This window comes from Mustela erminea, chromosome 4 (assembly GCF_009829155.1).
Source record: "Mustela erminea isolate mMusErm1 chromosome 4, mMusErm1.Pri, whole genome shotgun sequence".
Taxonomy (NCBI): domain Eukaryota; kingdom Metazoa; phylum Chordata; class Mammalia; order Carnivora; family Mustelidae; genus Mustela; species Mustela erminea.
The window spans coordinates 4686801-4711094 of NC_045617.1; the positions used below are offsets into that span (position 1 = coordinate 4686801).

The window sequence follows — 24294 nt, forward strand, 5'->3', positions numbered from 1 at the left end:
TTTCCCTTTAGAAAGCTCCCCTGTTTATGGATGTTAGCTAAGCTCCATTAGCACAAAAGGTTGCCTGTCTTTTTTCTAGAAAAGGTAAAAACATCCTGTTAATAGTTTTAAACTCTTTAACAACACAACAACAAAGCCCTAACCCTCTCTCTCAGCGATGTCCTAATGAAATCGAACTGAAAAATGCTAAAGCTATAGAAATCCCAGGCTTTGAGGTTTTTTTTTTTTTTTAATTGCCATTTTCCCCTTGCACTGAGGCATTAATCCTTCAAGAATAGAAAGCAGACTTGCCAGTAACCCAGCAGAGCAGGGGCATGGGAGTAAGAGAAGGAAGGAAGCTCAGAAGAGTGAAGAGCTCCCTCCCCCTCTCCCTCAGAAGCCACCACGGAATCCTTCCAGAGGCCAGCCCTACCTCCTGCCCTCAACTGGAAGGCAGCCCAGAGGAGCATTGGTATTCAAATCAGGCTGCCAATCTCAGCCTGGCACAGCTCTCGGTGGCCAGTCAGTACAAGGCTTGAAGAAAAGGTACCAGATCTCAGATCCGGGGAGATCCGGCCAGATTTCAAACCCGCCTGGAATATATGTCATCCGTCTGTAAAGCAAGTCACCCTCGAGGGCGGAGCATTTTCTTAGCCACAGTCTTTGTTTTTATTAAAACAAAAATAACCAGTAGACAATGCATCTCCAAAAGAGATTAAAAAAGAAAGAGGAAGGGGCTCCACTGAGTCAAGCTACTCATTCAGCGAAACACTGGTTTCTATGGGAACAGGAGCTGCTTTGTGCGGCGGGAGCAGTGGCCCACTGTCCCCGCCCCATGGACCCGGGCCACTGTCCTGCTATTGTATTTGTGTGGCCAACTTTTCTTCTGTCTCATTCACTCTCCCCGGCCCCTTCGATCCCAGGCAACAACACCCACTGCCAAGGAAGAGAGAAGAAAAGGAGAGCCCGTAGCATCTGGGCTGGATTAAATCACGAAGCACAAAAGCGTCCAGGCGATTGGAAGCCAGCATTCTGGGAGAAGGACCACAGCCCTCACGTTGTTTCTGGTCTCCTGGCGGATCACTTCCTCAAACAGGTTATGAGCACTTCTGAACTCAATTCACACCCAGCACACAGCAGATACATCTGGTCCTACATGAAATGTGGGCACACTGGAGAGTATAGAAAGGTAGTAATGGTGATGCCCTTTGTGGAAAATGGCTAGAGAAGCATGATTTAGGACAGACTTCACTCAGGCACTCTTTTAAATGTTGCTATTTTCTGTGTGAGTGTATGGGGGGGGGGGGGCAGCTCTTAGATGGTCACCTCTACCCGCCTTGATGAGGCAGGTGGCCCAGGGCTCCGAGACCCAAGAGTCCAAGTAAATCCCAAGGTTCATGTTCTCCACTTGACAGTGACCTTTTTCTAATTTGTTTGAACTTTAAATTAAAAAAGGGAAATGTTTATGAATCTATTACTCAGAGACTGCCATGCAAAAACATTTCAGCACATAAATCCTCATCATCTTACTAAGTGTCAGGACTCCTCTCTCTCTCTCTCTCTCTCTTTTTATTAAAGGAACGGCATATTTCTTAACATTGTTCATAAATCACCACTAAGATATTTAGTGCTACAAATTCCTCGGGCTTTCAAAGACACTCTTTTCTTTAAAAGCTTTGCAGAATGCTTCAAAGTCTACCCCTGGCAAAGCCCCAATGTTATTCACAGGAAAGCTTTCAAAGACGTTTGCATTTTGTTTGTAAGTGTTTATTTAGGAGACCCGCAATTCATTTTCTTTTGCAAAGATGAAATGCCCATTTCCATCATTTAGATTCAAACTTATAAAAACAAAAACGAAAACAAAACAAAACAAAAAACAAGTTTCACCTAGTTATGTTTAACCCAGTTGCAATCCTACGTTTTGAAAGGTATCGCAAGATACATGGAATGAAAGGAGTTATTAAAGACTGAGGGCCACATCAAGCTTTAATGAGTCAGAAATGCGATTTGTTCATAAGGGCCAGAACCCATCTTTAAATCTGTCTTTACCCCCCTCATCCTTCTCGCGGATGCACTGTCTCTTTATCACAGAGATGTTAGGACATCCGCGATCTGTAGGGATTTTACGTTCTCACAGCTGGCCTCTTCTGTTCTCTCCCACAGAACCTCCTGGGAGTCTCTGAAAACGTTATTTCTCGAAATGTTAAGCACACTGAAAATCCTAAGTGGGCCCCTTTACTTTCCAGGGTCACATGAACAACTTTTTTTTTCCCTTCTTTTTTCTATTCTATTCTTCCCTTCTCTTTTTTTTCCCCTCTTCTTTTCTTGCCCATCTTTTCGCATCATCCCCCTCGCCCAACCTTCTGTTTTCTCTTCTCTTCTCTTCTGTCCCTAAGAACCTTCCCAGATGAAGTATTCAGGATCCCTGAAGGCCAGGGACTTCTTTCTCAATAATTAGAGTTTTTGCTTTCCTCCCACATTCCTGGAAAACTAATCATCCCGTCCATTCTTCTTCAAACGCAAGTATCTTTCAAGTCCCCAGTCAAGAATGCAGACGACAATGTCACCCACGTTCTCGGCCTACCTCAGACTCCACTTGACTTGGTCTGACACACAATCATGGTCAAAAGAAGTAGACCTGGAGGGTGTGCCTGAATGGAAATCCCATTCTAGGGCAGGGAGGCTAGTTAACAAAGAATTAAAGGGGTATTTGTGAGATCACAAGTGTGTTAAGTGGGTGTTTTTCTACAGGGGCGTGAGGAAGGATGCCTACCATTTCAGCTTTCCAGTGCCAGGGAAAAAAATCTCTTCAAATTAGACTACCTTGGTGTTCAACCTCCTCCACCCGCCCCCCCCCCCCCACCCCCAAGCACCATCCTTCCCTGCTCCGGAACTGCTGCTACTTCTTTTTTTTTATTATTATTTCTTTTCAGCGTAACAGAATTCATTATTTTTGCACCACATCCAGTGCTCCATGCAATGCGCGTCCTCCATAATACTTCTTTTAATTTTTTTAAGATTGATTTATTTATTTGAGAGAGGGAGACAGAGAGAGAGAGAGATGGGGTGGACAGGCAGAGGGAAGGAGAGAATCTTCAAGCAGACTCTGCGTGGAGCCCGACAATGCAGGAAGCGGGTGTGGTTCATCTCGTGAGCCCTGAGATCATGACCTGAACTGGAACCCACATCAATGGACAGAGCCACCCAGGCACCCCTCTTGTCCCTTCTTCGTACTGGCTCTGTGGCCTCTTCCTTGAAACACAGGTACGTCTCCAAAAACCTGGGAATGTTTCCACCAGGCTCGACAGCATCCTCTGTTCACCTTCTCTAGTCACACAGCACCACCCCCATTACCCCCGCAGAGAGGTCAGAGTTACCAGGCAATGGCAGACTGGTCGGATCTCGGAGTTAGACTTGGTCGTGTCTCTCCTTTGCTCAGAGAGGAAATCTGCAGTGGGCACGTGTCATTCCTCTGACAACCTCTCCTTTCTTTGTCCAGCTTCTACAGTCTAACTCTCCTCCCTCTAGTGCAGCAAGCCCACTTTCCAGAAGTCTCCACAGGCAGAAAGAGTTGCTTTTGCCTCTTTATTCTGCTGCTCCCTCTGCCTATGCTCAACACCCTGCTCTGTGTTTGCATGCCACTGACACGTTCTATTGCTTCTCCTACCTGTTGGACCTCGTCCTCTTTTCCTAAATCCAGATCCTCTTTATTCTTTCTTCCTTATTTTCCGTCTGCCCTCAGCTCTCTACATTTAAATTCAACCCCAACTTCAAATCAGTTAGCATGTTCTGCCTTTTCTTAAACGTCTACAACTTCCCTTCCATTACACACCAGTCGCTGTTTTTGTAATCAGACACCTGTCACCCCAGACCTGGGTTTCTACAACAAACAGGTGAATTCTAAATCCAAAAGTTCATGTGGGTTCCAAGTAAGAAACAGACTTGAAAATCACAAGAATATATGGTCCTTGAACATAGAGACTATCTAATTTGACTCTGAATTTCCAGGGATGTCTACCACCTCATAGATCCACAACAAATCCATGGAAATTCTAGGTTGGGTAGACTCTAAAAATAAGCCATCCATTTATTCAAAAACATCCACCATATCACTACTAAGCAGGAGAGACACAGTGATAAAAGACAGACATGGTGGGGGGGGCTCTGCATTTCTGGAACTTCTATCTAGTAGAGGCAAAGAAGTTGAGCCAATAATCATTAAAGGAATTAATTACCATTAAAATACAAGGAAAAAGTATAGGACGCTGTGAAAATGAACAATAGCAGTGCCCACCTGGGGTCGTAGAGCATAAAAAAGCTAATTGGGAAGGATGAGAAGGACCTGGAATGGTCTGAAGGAAAACAGGTCGGATGGGAATGCTGGGCAGCACGTGTGGGCATAGGCAGCAGGAGCTGAGGCACTGAAGATGGCCAGTAAGACTGGAAGGACATGAGAAAGAGAAGCAGTGGTATAATATAGGAAGGGACTTAGGTCCCTTGGGGCCATGATGTCCACAGCAAGAATACTGGGCTTCATCTAGAACAAAGAGATACCATTAGACACAAATCACAAATGGTGCCTTTAGAACTTCTTCCCATCTACATTGGGCAGGTCATACAGTATCTCTATACCTGTTGTCACCATGTTAAAATCTTTGGATAGAAGGTTGGGAAGCAAGTGGTTGAAATAAGAAAACATTTTCCCTTCTCATTGATGGAACAGGCATACCAACAATAGGACAAGTTCAAGTCACTATCTCAGATGGCCATTCAGTGCCGGGGGAGACAGGAGAGAGGGATAGTATTCCACATGTCACCACGTGACAAGACATAAATAGCCAAAGATGACAAGATCGTCTGTCTTTGGAAATGTTCAGCTCCAGCAGCTTCAGGCATGTGGTGGGACAGGACGACCTTAGCCCTGAGAGAAACTTGTCCTGTAGGACCTTGGGGAAATAGGCCTTTCAAGGGAGAGCTCCTTAAAATTTTGTAAACATCTTCTAATCGGTATGGCAGCAAAACTTCTTGAGCAAGTAGCCCCAGAGCTTTCTGACAATACGTTGTATCCAGTGAACTCTCAGGAAACTAGCAGGGAACTTTCTGGAATGCAGCTACCATTTTGTGACCATGACCTCAAAAATAGATGCAATCTTACAGAGAAGAAAAGTTATCCTTTATGCTTACCTTCTGCACCATCCACCATCCATGAACTGGTAAGTAAAAGATGGCAAGAGTTTATTTTGACCTTTTCTCTGAAGTAATTTGAGGTTATTTTAGGGGTTTTTTCCCCCTTTAAGATTATTTATTTATTTGAGACAGAGTGAGAGAGCACAGAGGGAGAGGGAGAAGCAGACTCCCCGATGAGCAGGGTGCCCAATGTGGGTCTCGATTCCAGGACCCCGAGATCATGACCTGAACTGAAGGCAGACACTTAACTGACTGAGCCAACCAGGCTCCCCAAGGTTATTTTGTTTTTACAAATTCCCAATGCACAGCTCCTGCTCTTCCAATATTGGCTCTTAATGATGGAAAGCAACCTTACCCATTAGTTGTATCACCAAAGGTTCCTCTCTTTCTGACATCCTCTTTTGGTTTGATTGTCCCCAGGGACAGGTTCTTCAACATTTACTCAACCAGAATTAGCAAGTGAAGTATAGTCATTAAAATTCATGTTTATTAATAATAATGCAAGAAGGAAGGATTTCTGATAAGCTTGACTCCCAGGTCAAGTTACAGAAGCATGCTTCAAAATGTTTACAACCCTGTTCACTTACTTTATTTGAGCCACCACTCACTTATTCAGCAGGGCTAAGAGACCTGTATTCTGAGATTGTGAATTTCAAATCTTATTACTCCATTTTAATTTAATTGAGATAATGTTTTAAAAGTTATCAATGTACATGCTTGTTGGGATATAAGTTTAGCTGCTCTTACAGGAACCAAAAATGACAGAATCTAAATTAGATGGAAATGTATTTCTTTCTCATATAATTGTGCGATGAAAATGACCAGGTTAGAAGGGCAGTGCATTCTTCTATCTTGTTCCTCTGTCCTTAAGGTGTTATGCTTAGTTACATCTGAAGTGGGCTGACACTACGTTTGTGTTTCAGGGCACAGAACGGAAGAAGAGGGAAAGAAACACAAATCCCATCCATTCTTTTAAGAGCACACTCTGGGGATTTTACACATCACTGTGCATACTCTGTTAACCAGGACTTAGCTTGTGGCCAAAATCAGCTACAAAGGAATCTTGGAAATGTGGTCTAGCTCTACATCCATGTGGCTGGCTAAAAATTCTATTACTAATGCAGGATAAGAAGATTGGATTTGGAGGGTAGAACTAGTAATCTGTATATATTTTTTTTCTTTTTCCCTTTTCAATTTCTGACAGCAAAATAAGATTTTGCTGATAATGAACTCAAAAGCCAAATATTGTTGAGAAAGAAAGGATATCAAACTTTATCTCTTTCTCGAGCGAAGCAAGAACCAGGCCTAAAGGACTTACATCAACTTAATTTTTCCTAGAATAGAGCAGGTTACCCTTTCGGTTAGGAGGTCGAGACCTGTCCTTCTACTACTGGTAGTAAATTATATAAGGCAAGAAAAAGAAAAGGCTGATACTTTTATGGTATAGGACATGGTGAGGGACACAGAGAGTACAGAGTGGAAGGTATGAATGTCCAGGCTGTCCCCTGAAAGAAGGAGCTTCAGAAGACCGTGGGTAACACAGGAAACAGAGGGAGGCTCGTGGCTCTACCCCCATGTCCCGACTTTCCCCCCTAGGCTCTGGGAAAAGGTTTTCTTAAAGACTTCTGTGTGTTAGTCCAGTGTCATTGGTGCAGTATGATTTCAGAGAGAAGACTTGAGTTAAGCTATCTGGGTTTCCCTTAGCTGCTTTATGTTGTGAGTACTGAATTGAAAATCAGTAGATAGGCCATGGGGCCGGCCATGGCTGGGCCAGGTGACCCACACAATAGCTGAGGGCACAGGTTGGCCCGAAGGAAGGAAGTAGACACGACGCAGGAAGCCAAGTTGAGGCTGAGTAAACCAACTCCATCCGCGCCGACAGAGGGACCACCGGAGTGTGCTTATAGTCTTTTGAAATCTCATGAAAAGAAAATACAATTAGAATTTTCCCCCAGACTTTCTCCCAACCGTGCAAGAGAAAAGAGATTTTAAAACAAACAAACAAATAAATGAAACATTTGTTCTCAAGAAAGGTATACTGTAGTTTCCTATAATACATTATATGCACCAAGCCTGAACCCTTGCCAAACATTTATGAAGAAAAGACAGGAAAGATTCCACCCACCTTCTGGTCGAACTCTTGCCTTGCCTGACTAAAAAGAAACAGAAAACCAGAAGAAGTCTTACAACAAATGCAATTATAAGCAATACATTTTTCAAATGTGACTGGTCCCTGAATCGTAATTATTAAGCATTCGCATACCCTCGAGCGTTTCTTTCTTCAAAGGTCCCTTACTTTCCAGCGCACACGAATGAATTCCGACTGAAAGCTCGCACGCCCTTCTTGGTCTTTTCTGCAGTAGAAATGAGATCTTACCGGTAAGGAGCCCACTCCATCACCTTCTTCTGTCCCGCCTGCGTCTTGATTCTCCCTGCTGCTCTGCTGACAGCTCCAGTCTCGTGCCTCCCGAAGAAAACAATCTTTCCTTGATGCTGCCACATCCAGCAGGGAATAGCTCATGTTCCTCTGTCCTCTCACACCCATGCTTAGTGGCTGGTCTCTCCTGGCTTTCTCAGACATCCAGTCCACGCTCGCACCCCCTCTCAACACACGTGGGTTAATCCCTTGGAGGATAATCCTCACTTCTCTATTTAAAGTTCTTTCGCGTTTGTCGTTGATGATTTTCCAACAAACAGCATTAGCTGCCTCTTTGAAGAGGTCATCCTCCTTCAACTTGGTAGCACTGAATACAACTCACCAGTCCTCTTGCCGAAGATTCTCTGTCTTCGACAGCACTAACCTCTGTTCTCTTGGCTCTTCTCAGTCTTTCCACATGTTGTTCTCCCTGCTCCTTTCCTCTATAGAGGTCCTGCAAAGACCCATCTTTCATGGTTTTTTTTGTTTTTTCCCCCTCTGTACCCTGTCACTTCTATGACTCATTGAGTACATGTACAAGTTTCGTTAGGTCCTAGACTCTAGGGTATATACCCAGAAAGGACATTGGGGACCACAAGGCTTGCATATATTCAGTATTACTACTTATGCTGATTACCCTTCAAAGTGATGCCACCATTGATGTTCTCAAGAGCAGGGTGTGAGGGTGCCTTCCCTCTACAGTTGTATCCCACAGCAATCATGGTCAGTGTGGGGGTATCTAATCACATCTCATTGTTACTTTAATCTATAGAGAGATCAAATGGTTGAAGATTCTTCCATATTTTATTGACCACTTAGAGTTTCTCTTTGAAAATGTCCTGTTTATATGGCTTGCTTAACTTTTACTTATTTCATTTATCTTTTCTGTTGAATTATTGAATTTATAAAATATTCTAGATAAGCATCTTCTTTAGGATCTCTGCATTGCAAATATCTTCTTCCAGTCTTTCCTGTTGCTTGAAACCATCTTCCATTGTAGAAAAGTCTTCATTTTTAATATTGTACATTTATTAGTGTTCCCTAAAAGTCTGTGCTTTGCATACCATATTCAGCAAATTGTTTTCTACCATAAGATTGGGAATATATTCTCATATGATCCTCTAAAGGTTTTGCTGTTCAGCTGTCAATCTTTAGTTCAGCACCTTTCATTGATTTTTGATGCACAAGGGGAGGTACAAACATAACCTCGATTTTTGAAATTCAGTAACAACAATGACTGTCGTTTGTTCATGATCAGTGAGTTCTGTCCTTTCCCCACTGATTTATAATGCTGTTTCTGTTTTTGCTTTGTGTGTGTCTGTGTGGGGGTCCTTCACTCTACTCTACTCTGCTCTTCTATCCCTCCCCTCGACAACATTCCATTTGAGAAATGTTCATATTGGAACCTTTCCTTTATGTGCACGTCTTCAGTGGGACTCTATTGAGGGATTGTTGTGGGACCTTGGATGAAGGTATATAACTACAGGTCTCTTGTGTTTAATTTTACAGATGTTCTGGAAGTATAGTGAGCCCCGCATGAATTTTACATCATTGTTTGGCTTGGGGGGCCCCTGCACCATATAAATAGAATACATTTCAACCCCAAAAGTAGTATGAGGCCACTCCTGTGGTAATAAAACCTTAGAGGAGACTTTTTTTTTTTTTTTTAATGCAGAACTCTCAACAAGAAACATAAGCTCCTGAGTGTTCCCTTTCCTTGTAGGCACATTTTAAACTGTGAGTATTTTAAATTGTTCATTTGAGCATCTCAGTGTTATATGAATGGTCCCACTTCATTCATCGGAGCATAGTGTGTTGTGAGCCCAACACAGGCCTCATAATTTGTATATTTTGTATATAATCAAGATTGTCTAGGTGTTTCTTGAAGGGGGAATTCTGGACAACTTAGTCCAAAACATCACTGATAGGAAAGTGATGTGTATGGAGTGACCACTAAGCCGGGAACTGGAGCCACACGGAGCCCCTGCATCCCCATGTCACCTAACTTCAGCAATGTGACCCACAAGCAGCTCGAAATCAACAGAACTTCTCATCCCCTTCCAAAATAAAGTTCTGTTAACGGTATCACCATCGCTTTATACTCATAGATTCAAAACGTCAATCTCGATGCATTGATTCTGTGTCACTTTTACTTCAAGAGAGTGGAAAAAGTCAGGAGCTTTGTGTCTTCCTTCTTTACCTTCAAAATCCAATAAATTGTGAACTTTTGTTCAACTGACCCCTAAAATACCCGATGTCATTGGCTTTCCAGCTGTAATGCAGTGACTGTGAGTCTCTGTGCCTCTGTGCAGACCACTGCCAGAGATGCCCCTTCAGGCCCACCCGTCTTCTAGCCACTGTTTGCTCTGGGGCCAGATGAATCTGCCTGAAGTGGAGGTCAGCTTCTGCCTTCATTCTATCCTCAGAACATGAAATGCCTCTATGATTTGTGGAACAAAATTCAAACTGACCACCCTAGAATGGAAAGCCCTGCACGATCTGATTCTAACCTCTGAGTCTGACATCCCAAAGTCCCCTTTTCACGGTAACAACCTCTACACACAGATCAAACTTCCCACATCCGTTCTTTCCCATGATGGGGAGAGCACAGGATGAACTCTGGAGGATGAGATTTGGGCTTGAATTCTGGCTTCGTCCCTGACATGTAATTTGGAGAAGACCTTTTTCTATCCAAGCCTCATCAGGACATATTTGAAGACATGGCAGATATGACGAGCTGATGGATCAAACATGGAGCGTGAAGAAAATGAAGAGTCAAAAATCAGGCCAAGGATTATGGCCGGAGCTGTGGGAAAGACGCGTCATCCCTGAGTGACATGACGGGTCACCCCTGAGTGACATGACGCGTCACCTCTTAGGGACATGACGGGTCACCCCGACTGACATGACGGGTCACCCCTGACTGACATGACGGGTCACCCCTGAGTGACATGACGGGTCACCCCTGAGTGACATGACGCGTCACCCCTGAGTGACATGACGGGTCACCCCTGACTGACATGACGGGTCACCCCTGACTGACATGACGGGTCACCCCTGAGTGACATGACGCGTCACCCCTGACTGACATGACGGGTCACCCCTGAGTGACATGACGGGTCACCCCTGACTGACATGACGGGTCACCCCTGAGTGACATGACGCGTCACCCCTGACTGACATGACGGGTCACCCCTGAGTGACATGACGGGTCACCCCTGACTGACATGACGGGTCACCCCTGAGTGACATGACGGGTCACCCCTGACTGACATGACGGGTCACCCCTGAGTGACATGACGCGTCACCCCTGACTGACATGACGGGTCACCCCTGACTGACATGACGGGTCACCCCTGAGTGACATGAGGAGCTCCATGGGAGCTGGAGGAAGGATCTCTAGGAGTTTGGTTCTGAACAAGTGAAGTCTCAATGTCTATTGATGAACATTGTTCAAGACACAGCTTAGATGCGCGCGCCTTTGCGTAGCTGTCACAAATTCTGCCTTCAGCTGGGGTTGCCATCTCTGCTTTCCCGGCACTGTCTTTCTTCCCCTCCTACGTTATCACCTTTGCTAATCAGAGGATTCGCATCTGAGTCGCCTCTGTCCGCACCCCAGCTCGTAGGAGTCTACGTTACACACTGTGGAAGCTCAAAAATACTTCTGAATGAAAATGGAAAATGTATATGAAACTGCCCAATATTTATATCATGAATATCAATATTGATGCCATCCGCACAGTCTCCTATAGTCCAACAACATGCCGAAACCTTTATCACAGGCTCCTAGGATTTCCCCCCAGAGTGAGCTCTTCTAAACCTGCTTGCCATTTTCCATGATCTCATATAAGAATTTCTGATTATAGATAGCTACAGGTCAGCAATCCATTTCTGAACTTAGTCCTAAATACCCATTAATAGAAACCTAGGTCTGCTCTCCGTTCGTACAATAGAGGCAACACATTTACCAAGCAATTAGAGATAAGAGAGTGAATTGGAAAAAGAAAAATCACCACAGAGATCTAAGCATGGCCTTTCTAGCAGCATGTAACCATGTGACGGGTCCATGGAAATACTGAGCACCCCATGCAGAAAACCTTCAATCCATCATCTCGAAATCCTTACCACAACCATGCTTCTGCAGAAAAATATGTCATTAGTGAGAAGTTCGGCATTCCCTTTCTGAGCTCCTGTGAGTCTTTGTACTGACGGACACTCTCAGGAAAGAGTAAGAGTTGGAAGAGGCAGACAGGGGTCCCTGAAATCGGGCGTCTCAAGGCTGGGGTGAGGGGCTGTTCCATGGGGAGGGAGGAACCTGTCCCAAATTCTGACTCTGCGTTTAAGAAGGCACGCGGGCTCTTCTCAGACATAAGGGGCATGTGTTCATTGTTGTCTATTTGCTTAATTGGTTGCTTATTTAAAGTTTTGTGGAAAATTGCAAGAACAGAGCTATAGTTCTGTTATAATCTCAGCTGACTTGGGGATGTCCTGGGTAAATTCCAGAAACCACAGGTGTCTCTGGGCCCCATCTCAGACCTACTGGGCTGGAGTCACTGTGAGGACATGGAATGGCATTCAACAGCTCTGCAGGAGAATGAAAGGCCCCTCTGTGGAGCTCTGAGCTAAGACTCCTGCTCCAGTGGGCCCACGTCTGAATCCAGCTCCGTCCCTAAATGGCTGGCTGGCCTACCCCAGGGCCCTGAGGGTCTGCACTGCAAGGATTATAATGTCTGCTGTCCTAGAGATCAGAAATAATGCACCAAAAGTACCAGTATTGCACAGGACAGTCACTGCCCACCATCGGAGGGCCACCTAAAGCTTTAATTACTGATCATCTACAAATCTGTTTTTATGACAGAGCCCTACATGAAGAGCTTCTGCCCATCTTTTGATCCTGTTCCATACCTCCCTCTGCCTTGGCCCAAGCGCCCCAGCTGGGCTGGTCTGCGTTCTTCGGCTCAAACACAATAAACTGGTTCCCATCCGAAGCCTTCGCTGCGGCTCTCACCTGTTCCTGCTGCCGGCTGCTTCTCGCACATTTCACACGGCACACATCTTCTCTTCCCCTGCCACATGGCCAGAAGTGGCCACCAAAGCACCTTCTACTGCATTCCAGACACCTTGCGTTCTCTGTCAGCTTCTGTGATGGGCTAAGATTGCATTACATTGATTTATTTCTTTACTGATTTCTTTGCTCTTTCCCTACTGGGCCCTTATCTGTCTTATTCTCTGCTCTCGCTTGATCCCTAAAGCAAGAGGAGAATAGGTACTCAAAGAGCACTTGCTAATCAAATGAGTAACTTTGAAAATCAAATATTACTCAAGCATAACCAATTCAGAGAGTCTGTTCTTTAACTCATCCCTCAAATTCTGGTCATAAACCAAGACTCCTGTGAGGAACTCCAAGCGTAGGGAATCCCTCTCTTACTGCCAACCACAGTAAGTCCTGAGTTCGGGAAAGGCTAACAACCATACAAGGAAAAAGGGCAAGGATAAAGCCTCCTTAATTTTCTTCCTTCCTTTTTAGGTTCCCTGTAACTTCTTTCTTCTCCTACTGCCATCAGTTTTTTTGTTTTGTTTTTTTTTTTTTTTTTGTAAAATAGAGCAGCACTTAAGTGTACAAGGACAATGTAACCGTGCCCACTGCCATAGCGATGGTGACCAGAAAGAGAGGATGGGACGAGGATGCTGTAGGACCTCCCCTGCCCAGTGTCACCTAGCTGTCAGCTTCTTGGGGTCTATCTCAAGAAAATGATGGAGATGGGAGCTGACGGCAATCTGGTCAGCTGGCGTGGACAGAGCTGGAACCCCTAAACACGGCAGCTCCGTACCGCTCCGGGAGAACACCCGCAAGCCAGAAACTGTGACTCTCCAGTGTTTTCTTGACTCTGGAGGGGCGCCCCTGAGGTTCAAACTGCACTCTGTCCAGTGGAGTTAGGGATGCAAGAATCACCTTTCTCTTCCATTTTGTATGGGGACATTTTGAGTAGATCAGATAAACACTGAAGCCTTTTATGTTCCGGAATCACATCCCCACCGGAGTACTGGACAGCAGGAATGTGGACACCTTGGACTTGATAGGGGGTTGGTTTTTGGTTCAAAGGAGGCCTTTTTATCAACAGAAAAAAAAAAAACTTCAGCTCTGCATTGTGTATATTATAAAGCAACTGTATGCTCTCATTGTTTTAGGGTTTCTTTTTTTAATTGGCTTTTTGTCAGCCTAATTCTTCAGACACGATTTTTTCTTAGTGGAAGTCAACCTTTCCTAATGAATTCTTTTTCTACATTGATTGGCTTTTCTGGAAAGATTTCCTGTCTTTTCAACATGCTGTTTACCTATTTTTTTTTTCTTTCACGTTTTTTTCTTTTATGATTTTTCCTGGTTTATTATAACATTTTCTTTTCTCTTGAATGGCTTTGTTAGTGTCGGTTTTTGAAGCATTTCTGGGGCTTCTGGAAGAATAGACTTGACCATCACAAAGAATTTTGTATTTAATTACATACTTTTAGTGAGTGCATGAAAAATGTGGATTAAGGATCTTTCGGGAAAGGGAAGAATGCCCAAATTTGGGCCATACACATTACCTATTTCTTGCAAATGAGTTTCCTGTATCATTCTGTTTTGAAGGCTAGAGAGAAAGCTGACAGGATCTTGAATTCCACCATGGAAGAATAAATACCCCTTTCCAGGTAGTTTTTAGGAGAGAATTGGTTGGAGAAGAGGTCCCAGAGGGAAGACCAAAGGCAAAGTGGACCATTGGCCCCACTGTACACAACTGATTCTTGGATCGCCTCCGTGATTGAGTCTGTTGAGCATCTGACCCTTGATTTCAGCTCAGGCCATATTCTCAAGGTCATGGGATCAAGCCCCGATGGGCTCCACACTCAGTGGGGTGTTTATTTTGTCTCCTTCTCCCTCTGCTTACTCTCTCTGTCTCTCTCTCTCAAATAAATTTTAAAAACCTCTAAAAGAATGACTGATACTAAGGGCGCCTGGGTGGCTCAGTGGGTTAAGCCGCTGCCTTCGGCTCAGGTCATGATCTCAGGGTCCTGGGATCGAGTCCTGCATCGGGCTCTCTGCTCAGCAGGGAGCCTGCTTCCTCCTCTCTCCTCTCTCTCTCTCTCTGCCTGCCTCTCTGCCTACTTGTGATCTCTCTCTGTCAAATGAAATTAAAAAAAAAAAAAAATCTTTAAAAAAAAAAAAAAAGAATGACTGATACTAATGTATACTCAACTCCAAAAACAAAAAAAGCCACTCGCTGCTGAACAAACCACAACAGAAGGAAAAGGATCACAGAAGAAAATCCCCAACCCACTTCCGCTTCCACACCACTGTGGAAGAATCTGTAAATCCTGGCACATAAACAAGGACGTAGTTTTCAAATTTCTTCAAATGAAGGACAAACAAGGTAAGCGGTTACCTTCTAGAGCCTACAGAGGCTTTTAAAAAATGGAAGACAAGCCAAATCAGACTGTGACCCTGCAGATCTGCCCCTGGACTGGCTGGTGGTCTCCTGCGAGGCAGTCAGTGCGTTGTGGGATTGGGAAATCTCTTCCTTCCTAGCAAAGCCAGCTGCCCCTGGCACGAAGTGACTCAGCAGTCGTGAAAAGTGCCAAGCAGGCAAACTCTAAAGCTGCGTTTCCTGCCAGCCCGCAGTGGCCTACAGAGCTGGACAGAGGCAACCACAGGACAAGAGCATGCTACTTATTCCTAAAGGCATCCTAGCCCCATTTACAAGAGAACACCCTGTGCGCTCTGTGACCCCCACTCTTGCCCCCTTCGCAATCTAGCCACAGCAAAGGGGGAATGTCCTGTGATTCCCCTGGGGGCCTGGAAGCACAGAAGAGTCCATTTCCTTTTAAGAAACACCTGCAGCATGTTAAATCTTCATGGTTCACTTATCGAATCCCATTTCCAAAAGTAAAATATCCTCTCCTTGCTCATTCTAGAGTTAATAAAAGCTGATATATTTGGGCTCAAGGACAACTCATGGAATGTGTCTTTAAAGACATAAAATTATGGTAAAATGAAATTGTGGCTCCCCCAAATTAAGCTAAGCTGGGTCCTTGTCACTACAGATCAGCTGGGCATCTAAGAGACTCTTATAGAAAGAAAATAGGGAAAGTTTCTAGAATGTAGAGTGAAATGTTATTTCCAGAGAAAAGATATTTAGTTTTCCATATCTCATTTTGGTGTTGACGGAATCTCTTCATTGATAAAGCTTTTATCAAATAAAGCAAACTAAGCATTTAATTCAATTTGACTCAAACAGCTCTCGAGCACCTACTTTATTTCAGGTTCTGGGATAGGCAGTTTACACCCCTTACCAAACCTTCTGTGGACAGAGGTTGTGAGCACTGGCCTGGTTTTGCACATGAAAGGACAGAGGCTCCCAGAGCCTAATCATTTGCCCCAAATCACACAGCCATTATGTGGATCAGATGAGGTTTGGCTCTGGACCTCCTAGAGCCTCTGCTGTTGATGCCCTTAACCATGATGGCTCTGGAACATCACTTTTCGTCCCAAGATCTCAGAACAGGCATAAAGAAAGGAGGACAGAAAACTCTTAAGTAAATAAAGTGATTACTGTAAGTTCCATGACAGAAATCCATGCCAAGTGAGGTAAAAGTATAAAGAAGGGATGAACTAATATATTTTTTTAAAAACAATCTAGTTATTACAGTCAGAAACATGTTGGCATACCCCTGTTGCTTCTTTGCTGTTGCTATTGGCATTTGTTTTTGCTTCCCTCGGTGTCTTGGAAAGGGAAAGAAACGGAGCTCGTGCAATGGATTAGCCGAGGCCACCTGAAAGGCATTCGAAGGCAGCCTAACTTCATGCAATCCCTGCCTCCGTGGGGCCATTTGGGAGTTTAAACTGCCACATAAATGTACATAATTCACCAGTGGGAAAGAAGAGCCATAATGAAGCATTCAGAGAACCTTCACTATAAATGCATAAAATTATCCAGCTGCTCAAGACTCAGAGATGCCTAAGCTCCATGTTTAAAAATAAAATAGTGGTGCAAAGTTTGCTTTGAAGTGATGTCGAGCCTCTTACCTTCAAACAATTAATAACATTATTTCCCCACACACACACCTTTTTTTTTTTTAATACCTTACAGGAACAGCTCCCAAAGCAGTCAATTGTCTGACAATAAAGCGTGATGGGGCATGTAACAATTATGTAACAGCTGCATAGACATAACAGATATAATTTAGTATCTCCTACTACCCTAGGATATAATAAAAGTAACATTTAAATATATATCAATAAAGCTGATAGAGCAACACCAGAAAAGGTAAGTTTCAAGGTCTTTTTCCCCATCATGCCCCTGATGAGCTTAAGAAAAGAGGAAGAGGAGGAGGAAGAGAAGCAGAGAAGCCCTGTTCCGTGGAGGCAGGAAGCCAGAGAGAGCACACAGCTGCCAGGCTCCCACCGAACTTCCACGAGCTGCTGGGGGGTCCAGGCAAGCTAGTCCCACCTTGATATGGGCACTTAAGAATTTCTGGGCTTCTGGTCCATTTGGTCTCCCAATTTACACCTGCAGATAACTCGAATTCTGGCTCTTTGTTTTCTTTCCCAAATGAAGGATCATTTTTCTGCTTCGCCCCATCTCCATTTGAGACCTACTTTATTCCTTTTCTTTCATTTTCTCCGCGGTAATCAGACTCTCTCACTCAGACTCACCTCTTTTATCTAAGCAACCTGACTTTCTTCTCTCTCGGACTTGTGATCAAGGCTGGAAGCCAAGATGTTGCATCTAATGTACAAGCTAATATTTTAGCCAGCTTTTACCGAGCTGCTGAAAATCAATGTGCCACAAAAACCGCTCTTATAAATGAAGGCAAGATGGGCTCAACCTGGCCTATCTTATTTATGCTACACGTGGAAGACAGAGAGACAGCGAGAGAAATGCTCTCATATTACTGATGCTTTTACAGATTTGTTATTATCTAGTGAGGCTTTTTTCAGTCCTTTTTAAGATTATTTAGATAAATCATAAGATGCCGAGGAGCACAGAGCTCCCAAAAGAAGGAACATCTCTGAGTCATGCTTTACTTCCACTAAAAATGTAAATATTTCACAAAAGTTTTGAAATCTCAGTGGCCTGGTCTTAGGAACCACCAGGCCGTTGACTTGTCACCTCCTCGGACCCGAACCACAGAACCAGAGAGTCCCGAACTGAGGGAGTCAGCACATTTATTAATGCAACCCATGGCAAGCATCTGAATGAGCAGAAGAGGAGGGGGAGGTCACCGTTTCAGAAGTCAGTGTGAATGAGTTCTGTTATTTGTCGGATGTTACACCAGGGGTGGTTCCCCTTGAGGCAGAGGTGGGTGGCATAAGGCTGCAGGGCTGAACAGACCTCGGGAGCTCAGAGCGGGCTCGGAAATAAACGAAAGGACCATGAGAGGACCACAGGGCATCTCCAGGAAGAAAAATGCTTCCTATTCTCTAAGAAACTTGTGAATAAAGAGAGAGGCAGTTTCCTGTGCCCGGTGATTCTGAAGGGAGAAAACAGCCTGAAACCTCCAGAAAGCTGGTTGGAACCCTTTCATCTTCAGATGCAAGGCCACGGAGCCCACTTTGGGTGGGAGCCCTACCCTGGAGATACAGTAAAAGCCTCCCCCCCCTTTTTTTTTAATGCTGGGAGCTATTTGAGAGTTTGTGCTCTGTGAGTTCAGTATCCTGCTGACCCCCCCCCCCCCACCACAGCCCCTTCTGAAACAGGGCTCTTAAGCAGATCGTGCTAGAGGTGTGGGTACCTCCACAAGGCCCCCTGAAGGCTGGACGCGACCGCTTGGCTTGTTTGCAGTTAGCACCCAGCAGTCAGGCAGGTGAAGGCAGGAGAAAGGGCTGCATTTGTTAGGAAATGCAGGAAACAGACAGCCCACGGCAGCGTCCGAAGCCCAGGAGAGTGCCCTGGGCACACACCAGATGTCTGCGGGGGGGCAGCCCCACCAGCTCTGGAGCCACCGTCTCTTGTTTAGTCCTTACTGAGCCTCACTGTGCCTTCTGCTGGCCCTGGGCACTGCGGCTTTCACGGATCCTTCAAAAAATACTAAAAAGTACATTTTGTGACTACACTGGTATAAAGACAGATCTATGAACATTATATTAAAACATTTTCTTCACCTAAAAAAGTTTATTTTTCTATCTTCTGATTTTAAAAAGCATGAAAATGTTTTCATGGGTCCCTAAAGTAAGGCAGACAGTAGGCACTGCCTCTACTAGGCCAATGGAGCCACCCCTGGGTGCATCTGTACTCCAGACATGAAAGAGGACAGAGAGGACCAAGGGGGAACACCTCCCTGCTAACATCCCACTTTGCACCTTTCTGGAAGACCCAAACCAATTTGCCAGAGCATAGTCACATGACCACCCACTGTGGCAAAGGAGTCTGGGAAATGTAGTCTCTATGCTCAGTTCTGAGCACCCAGAATTAGACAACTAGAAGAATCTGCCAAAATGGTCAATGTAAACAGACAGATACCTCTCTTAAATGAAAGAAGTGGCACCTACCAAACAGTGAAGAACTCATAAAAGCTTAATCTGGGGCGCCTGGGTGGCTCAGTGCGTTAAGCTTCTGCCTTCGGTTCAGGTCATGATCTCAGGGTCCTGGGATCAAGCCCCCGCATCGGGCTCTCTGCTCGACAGGGAGTCTGCTTCCCTTCCTCTCTCTCTGCCTGCCTCTCTGCCTGCTTGTGATCTCTGTCTGTCAAATAAATAAATAAAATCTTTACAAAAATATATTTTTTTTAAAAAAAGCTTAATCTGTTGGACATGTACTCAAGATTTCTTTCAAGGCAGCCTATATAGAAAAACAAAACTAGACAAAAATGCTCATGTCTATCTGCTTATGTCTTAAACTCCTGGACAGGAACTCTATTTTAGCCTAAGCTGAGACGCGCGTATTTTCCCCTTATCGTCAGCATTCATCCTCTGTGCCTTAATTCTGACACGTGTAGTACTTCTTTCCCCCAATATTAAGGCTCAATTCAACTCTCTTCTTCTAGAAAAGCTCTAACAGCCCTTTACAACATCTGCTCTGCCTCGTAAGGGAACTGCTCCTCACCCAGCACCGTGCAAGTAACCCCTGGCGAAATGTATGCCTCCAAACACATACGAGGCATTACTAGCGCGTTGTTGAAGGAATATAGAAATGGTGTATTTTAATGAATTGCGGGTTTGTCACACATGATTTATTCTCAGATAAATCTCTATATCTACAGCATCTAAGAGTGGGTAGGTACTTAGCAGATGGTTACCAAATGAAAAAACAAAATGGAAATGGCTCGATAATTAATAATTTGCTCTGTTGAAATAAATGATGGGCCAAAATGCCATTGTTCCTTTTCAGGTTTCAGATTCTTGCTACCAAAAGAATGCTGGGTGGATGGGCTCCCTTCAGAGCCCAGGCCAGCCTCCCCGCTTGTGGAAGCCGGCACTCATGTTGTGCGCTCCCTGCCTGGTCATGTAAGGAACTTGACCACGTTTGCACTGCCTCCAGCAGTCCAGGGTTCTCTGAAATAAAGGTGAAAGAAATATGAAAATAATGAATTGAGGATCTTATAACACTCAAAGGTAAAACTATTATCTTCTTTAAAATATACATACTTTTTCTCTGGACAACTTTTTTTTTAAAGATCATGTTTATTTATTTGTTTGAGAGAGAGAGCACAGGTGGAGGGGAGAGGCAGAGGCAAAGGGAGAAGCAGGCTCTCCGCGGAGCAGGGAGCCCGATGTAGGCTCAATACCAGGACCCAGGATCATGACCTGAGACCAAGGCAGACGCTCACCCAGCCCTCCCAGGTGCCCCTCTAAACAACCTTTAGAAGAGACTCTCCTGTTACTATACCCTCCAGGTACTGTGGCAACAAGGATAAGCAAACTGTTTAACAAAATGGATTTTCAACCAAGATAAATGAAGTATCTAACACAGTGCCCAAATACATGTACACACAAATTACTTGAATGAATAAATGGCAATTAACCAATCCATAAAGTAATTCGTCACTTTTTCAAGATAACTCCACAATTAGATGCTTTCATCAGACCACTTTTGTATGATTTAAGTGATTTAATTTATAAAAAATCCAATTTACATTTACTTTGCAAGAGAAGACTTGGTTTTTAAAGCCAGTTATGACTTCAGGTGTATCAGGTAATTTAAATTTATAACTCATAACCCTAATTACCCTCTAATGCCAGGATGAGACACTGAGAGGTGACGGTTTTGACAGGTTCGCAAAGTGTAGGTGGGGTGTGGGGATGCGGAGAGGCAACACCACACGGGGAGTGCGGGTAGGCAGCAGGTAACAGAGAAGCTGTGCCTTAAAACTAAGACGTAGAAAATCAGAAATGGAGAGCAAGGAAATAGCAGATTTCATTTACTCCACTAGTTTCTAAATAAGTCAGCTCCTTATCAGTTTATAAGGGAAGACCTCATTAAGCTCTTACAAACATTAGAGAAACGTACACATTAAAAGAAAAAAAATACCTTCCTTCTTAGCAATAAGGTAGAGCAGGCCGAATTGTGGTTTACAATACATATGAAACCTGCTTTAAGATGAAAAAAGCATTGGGGCGCCTGGGTTGCTCAGTGGGTTGAGCCGCTGCCTTCGGCTCAGGTCATGATCAGGGTCCTGGGATGGAGCCCCGCATCGGGCTCCTTGCTCGGCGCTTGGCGGGGAGCCTGCTTCTCTCTCTGCCTCTGCCTGCCTCTCTGCCTGCTTGTGATCTCTCTCTGTCTCTCTCTCTCTCTGTCAAATAAATAAATAAATAACCTTTTAAAAAAAAAAGATGAAAAAAGCATTTATTCTCATTAATGGAGGCCAAGTTCCTCTTCTTCGAAGTTAGAATGTCGTTCCCTCCTTGAAACCCAATGCCATGTGTGGAACAGCCGAACTCCTCAGCTAATGTCAGTGAGCAGGATCTGGATCTACAGTCACTACTCAGAAATGTTTTCTTTTCCAAGCCCCTATTTGGTGGTGGAAATTTTCATTGAAATTGTCAATTCAACAACATTCAACCACTTGGCAGTTTAAACAAGTCTCTCCTGTGTGGATCGTCAACTCAAAGACCCCCCCCCACACCACCCCCCCGTCGTTATCTTTCCTGCCATCTCCCACCCCACTTCTTGGAGGCTTGGGTGTGGCCCCCACATCGGGAGAGGCTTCCTGCCCCCTGAGCCGCTCCCCTCCAGCCTCCACTGGCTGCTAATGTTGAACCCGCTGAGGTTCAGCGTGACCCTCCCAGCCCCTGCGTGTTCTGCTCTGGCATCTCCTCCAGCCTCTCCATCCTCGTCCTGACCCCAGGCAACCCCCATGTACTGGGTTTCTCAACACTGTTTTCAGCCTCTTTGGAGAGAGGGGTGTTCAGATCCGCCATGCTGGGGAGCGCGGAACACCTCCCCCACCATCAGTGGGCTAGTTAGAAGACTCTCTCAAGAAGCATTCATTTGCTCTTTGGATCAGACACTCCATAGTTCCAGGGCTATTTTGAACATGAAGTTTCTCTATAAGAACGTGAGTCTTCCTCGGCATTAGCCTGGAAAGTGTGGCGTGGCTTCTGGCTCTTGCGCCCCCCCCCCCAACCAAAGTCTCCGCTAGGTTCTGGCCTCCCCAGGGCTAGTGGATAATAAATGAGCAATGAAGACGTTCCTGGGCTCCCCTCCCTCCTTGCTTCCACGTTAGCTAACTTTTGAATCATATCTCCTTTAGGGGAGGAAAACGATTATAACGTAATCAATCTCCCGTTTCCTCTAAAGAGTTTCTTAGATCTCCCATACATAGTGTTCTAAGCATGGCCCTTGATATTCCAAATCCTAAATTTTTTAGTCCCCCCAAATCTTTACTATTTTCACAGGAAACTCAAATTTTTATAAATCAAAGTCAGTTTCACTTTCTGGCTATTGTATCTGCTACTTGTCTAAGAAAACCATCCAAAAATTAAATTTCCCTTTTTGTTCTAGGCTGAACTTCTCTCTGAGACAGTGCCTATCACTGCCACGTGAGACCAGGGGAAATACGGGAACAGAAAAGAATGAAAAAATGCATAATATCAAATCAATGTCACAAATTAAATATGGAAGTCAAGGAGCCTAGTGGCGTGATGCAATTCATAGGCTGTTGATCAGATAATGACTGTGCGGGCTAAAAAAAAAAAAAAAAAAAAAGGCAAAACAAAGCAAAAACCAAAACGAAACCAAAGCAGATAAATATAACTGGCTTGTCTTATTAATCGTCATGAGAATGTTTGCTACTTAACAAATTAATTACACTTTAAAATGCTTTGCCAAATTCATGCTTCCCCAAATAATTGCTAGGTTTGGAGCTCCTTAAAGGCAAAGATCATACCTCGTATTTATTTTATGTGTCATAACAACTATCACAGGACTCAGTGCTCACTGAGCACTCACTGCTTTGCCCTCAGCTAGAGAAATGTAGCCCTGTTCAGAGTTCCCTGTCCAAACAGAGAATCACACAAGGGAAATTGGGGTTAATCAGTTGAGAGGAGATGGGGAAGTTTCCTATTACTGAATATCCGATGAGCACTGCGTGTTTAGGGGGCAACTGAAGCAAGGCACGAAAGCCATCTCCACAAGGATGAGTTAGGATCACTGTGTTAGGGGAGGTAACCCTGTCATTTGTTGTTCAGAGTGGGAAAAATGTTAAAGAAAAAGGGAGCACTATTAATAATTAACTCATCTCACACATAGTAAGATGCAAAGTTGCCCCAAGGCTGGGAGATTTTAGGACCCAGTCGAGCCACCGAATATTAAAGCCAGGAAGGTCTTCGAAAATCACACAGTTCACAGTTCAAGATGGAAGGACAAAAAAATCTGTTCCCGAGAACAAGGGTTTCTTTTTCTCAGAAACTGGCTTTGTTAATACTAAGAAACATCCCCTGCCCACAAAAATTTTAAAAAAAAAATGTATTTTGCAGCAGATAAATTTGGTGCAGATTCTGAGAGAATCATGGGCCTAGGAACACAGGAAAGGAGAATTGTTCGGTAAGCGTACCTCTCAAAAATGGCATTTCCCCATCTAACTGTAGACCAACATACCCCACTTTATTTTCTGGTACCATGGTCATTGTCCCCGTGCAGGAAGAAGCTCGCATCCGCTTCTAATTACAGAGGGGAGAAGAATGTCCAGGGGGTCAAGAGCTGGATCCAAGGTCACGTGGTTATTCAGTGAGGACGGGACTAGGCGCCATAGCAGCAATGGGAGGGGCAGGGGCACCGCCGTGGTCACCGGTGGGTCATATACATGGGAATAGTAGTGGAAGCAGAAGTCATTACACCAGCACTTGTAGCAGCCGCCATGCTGGTGTCCCTCCCCTTTCTGGGCACCTTCTCCCAGGCACATTGTAAGACTGCAAAGCCTGCATTTGTCCCCAGTCTCCCCGGCCAGCAGGTAAGCTCTGTGAGGACAACTGTCAGCATTGTATTCTCAATATTTGAGCCCAGAGCCTGACTACAGCAGGGACTTCATACATATTCATCGACTACAGAAGGAATAAATGCTTACAAATAGTCCATTTCAAGCCTAAAAAAGAACTGCTCCAAAGGGCCAGAGTGTTCTCTATTATTGTGAATCAACAAATGTCTCTTTTTAGGTTTTTTTGCCCCCCTCTTCCTTAAAGGTCCAACCCCACTGTGCAGGGCGTGTTGAGAGCAGCTCTGTGAAAGTTCCTGAGTTTC

The 24294-nt window shown here is 44.5% G+C and overlaps 1 protein-coding gene across 5 annotated transcripts; it reads left to right on the top strand.

Moving 5' to 3' along the window:
• The first annotated feature begins 812 nt into the window (after positions 1-812).
• LOC116587697 lies at positions 813-22713 on the top strand. Of its 5 annotated transcripts, none has more exons than XR_004284577.1 (4): positions 813-1142; positions 4996-5192; positions 19948-20171; positions 22561-22713. XR_004284577.1 is itself a non-coding variant. In XM_032338311.1 (3 exons), exons 1-3 carry the CDS (start codon positions 815-817, stop codon positions 22600-22602), a joined length of 567 nt encoding a protein of 188 aa, XP_032194202.1. In that variant the 5' UTR covers positions 813-814; the 3' UTR covers positions 22603-22713. The 5 variants fall into 5 exon arrangements, 2 of the variants coding, with proteins under 2 accessions (XP_032194202.1, XP_032194201.1); XR_004284578.1 differs by lacking the exon at positions 22561-22713 and adding an exon at positions 21944-21982; XR_004284579.1 differs by lacking the exons at positions 19948-20171; positions 22561-22713 and adding an exon at positions 6090-7310 and having other exon boundaries at positions 813-1168.
• The last annotated feature ends 1581 nt before the right edge of the window (positions 22714-24294 follow it).

Excerpts from the sequence above, each read along its gene's own strand:
- LOC116587697 (XM_032338310.1), top strand. The coding sequence starts at position 815 with ATGGACCCGGGCCACTGTCCTGCTATTGTATTTGTGTGGCCAACTTTT. Across the intron at positions 1,143-4,995 it reads CATCTGGTCCTACATGAAAT|CAAAACTTCTTGAGCAAGTA; the intron begins GTGGGCACACTG and ends TCGGTATGGCAG. Across the intron at positions 5,193-6,089 it reads CATCCACCATCCATGAACTG|GGCACAGAACGGAAGAAGAG; the intron begins GTAAGTAAAAGA and ends TTTGTGTTTCAG.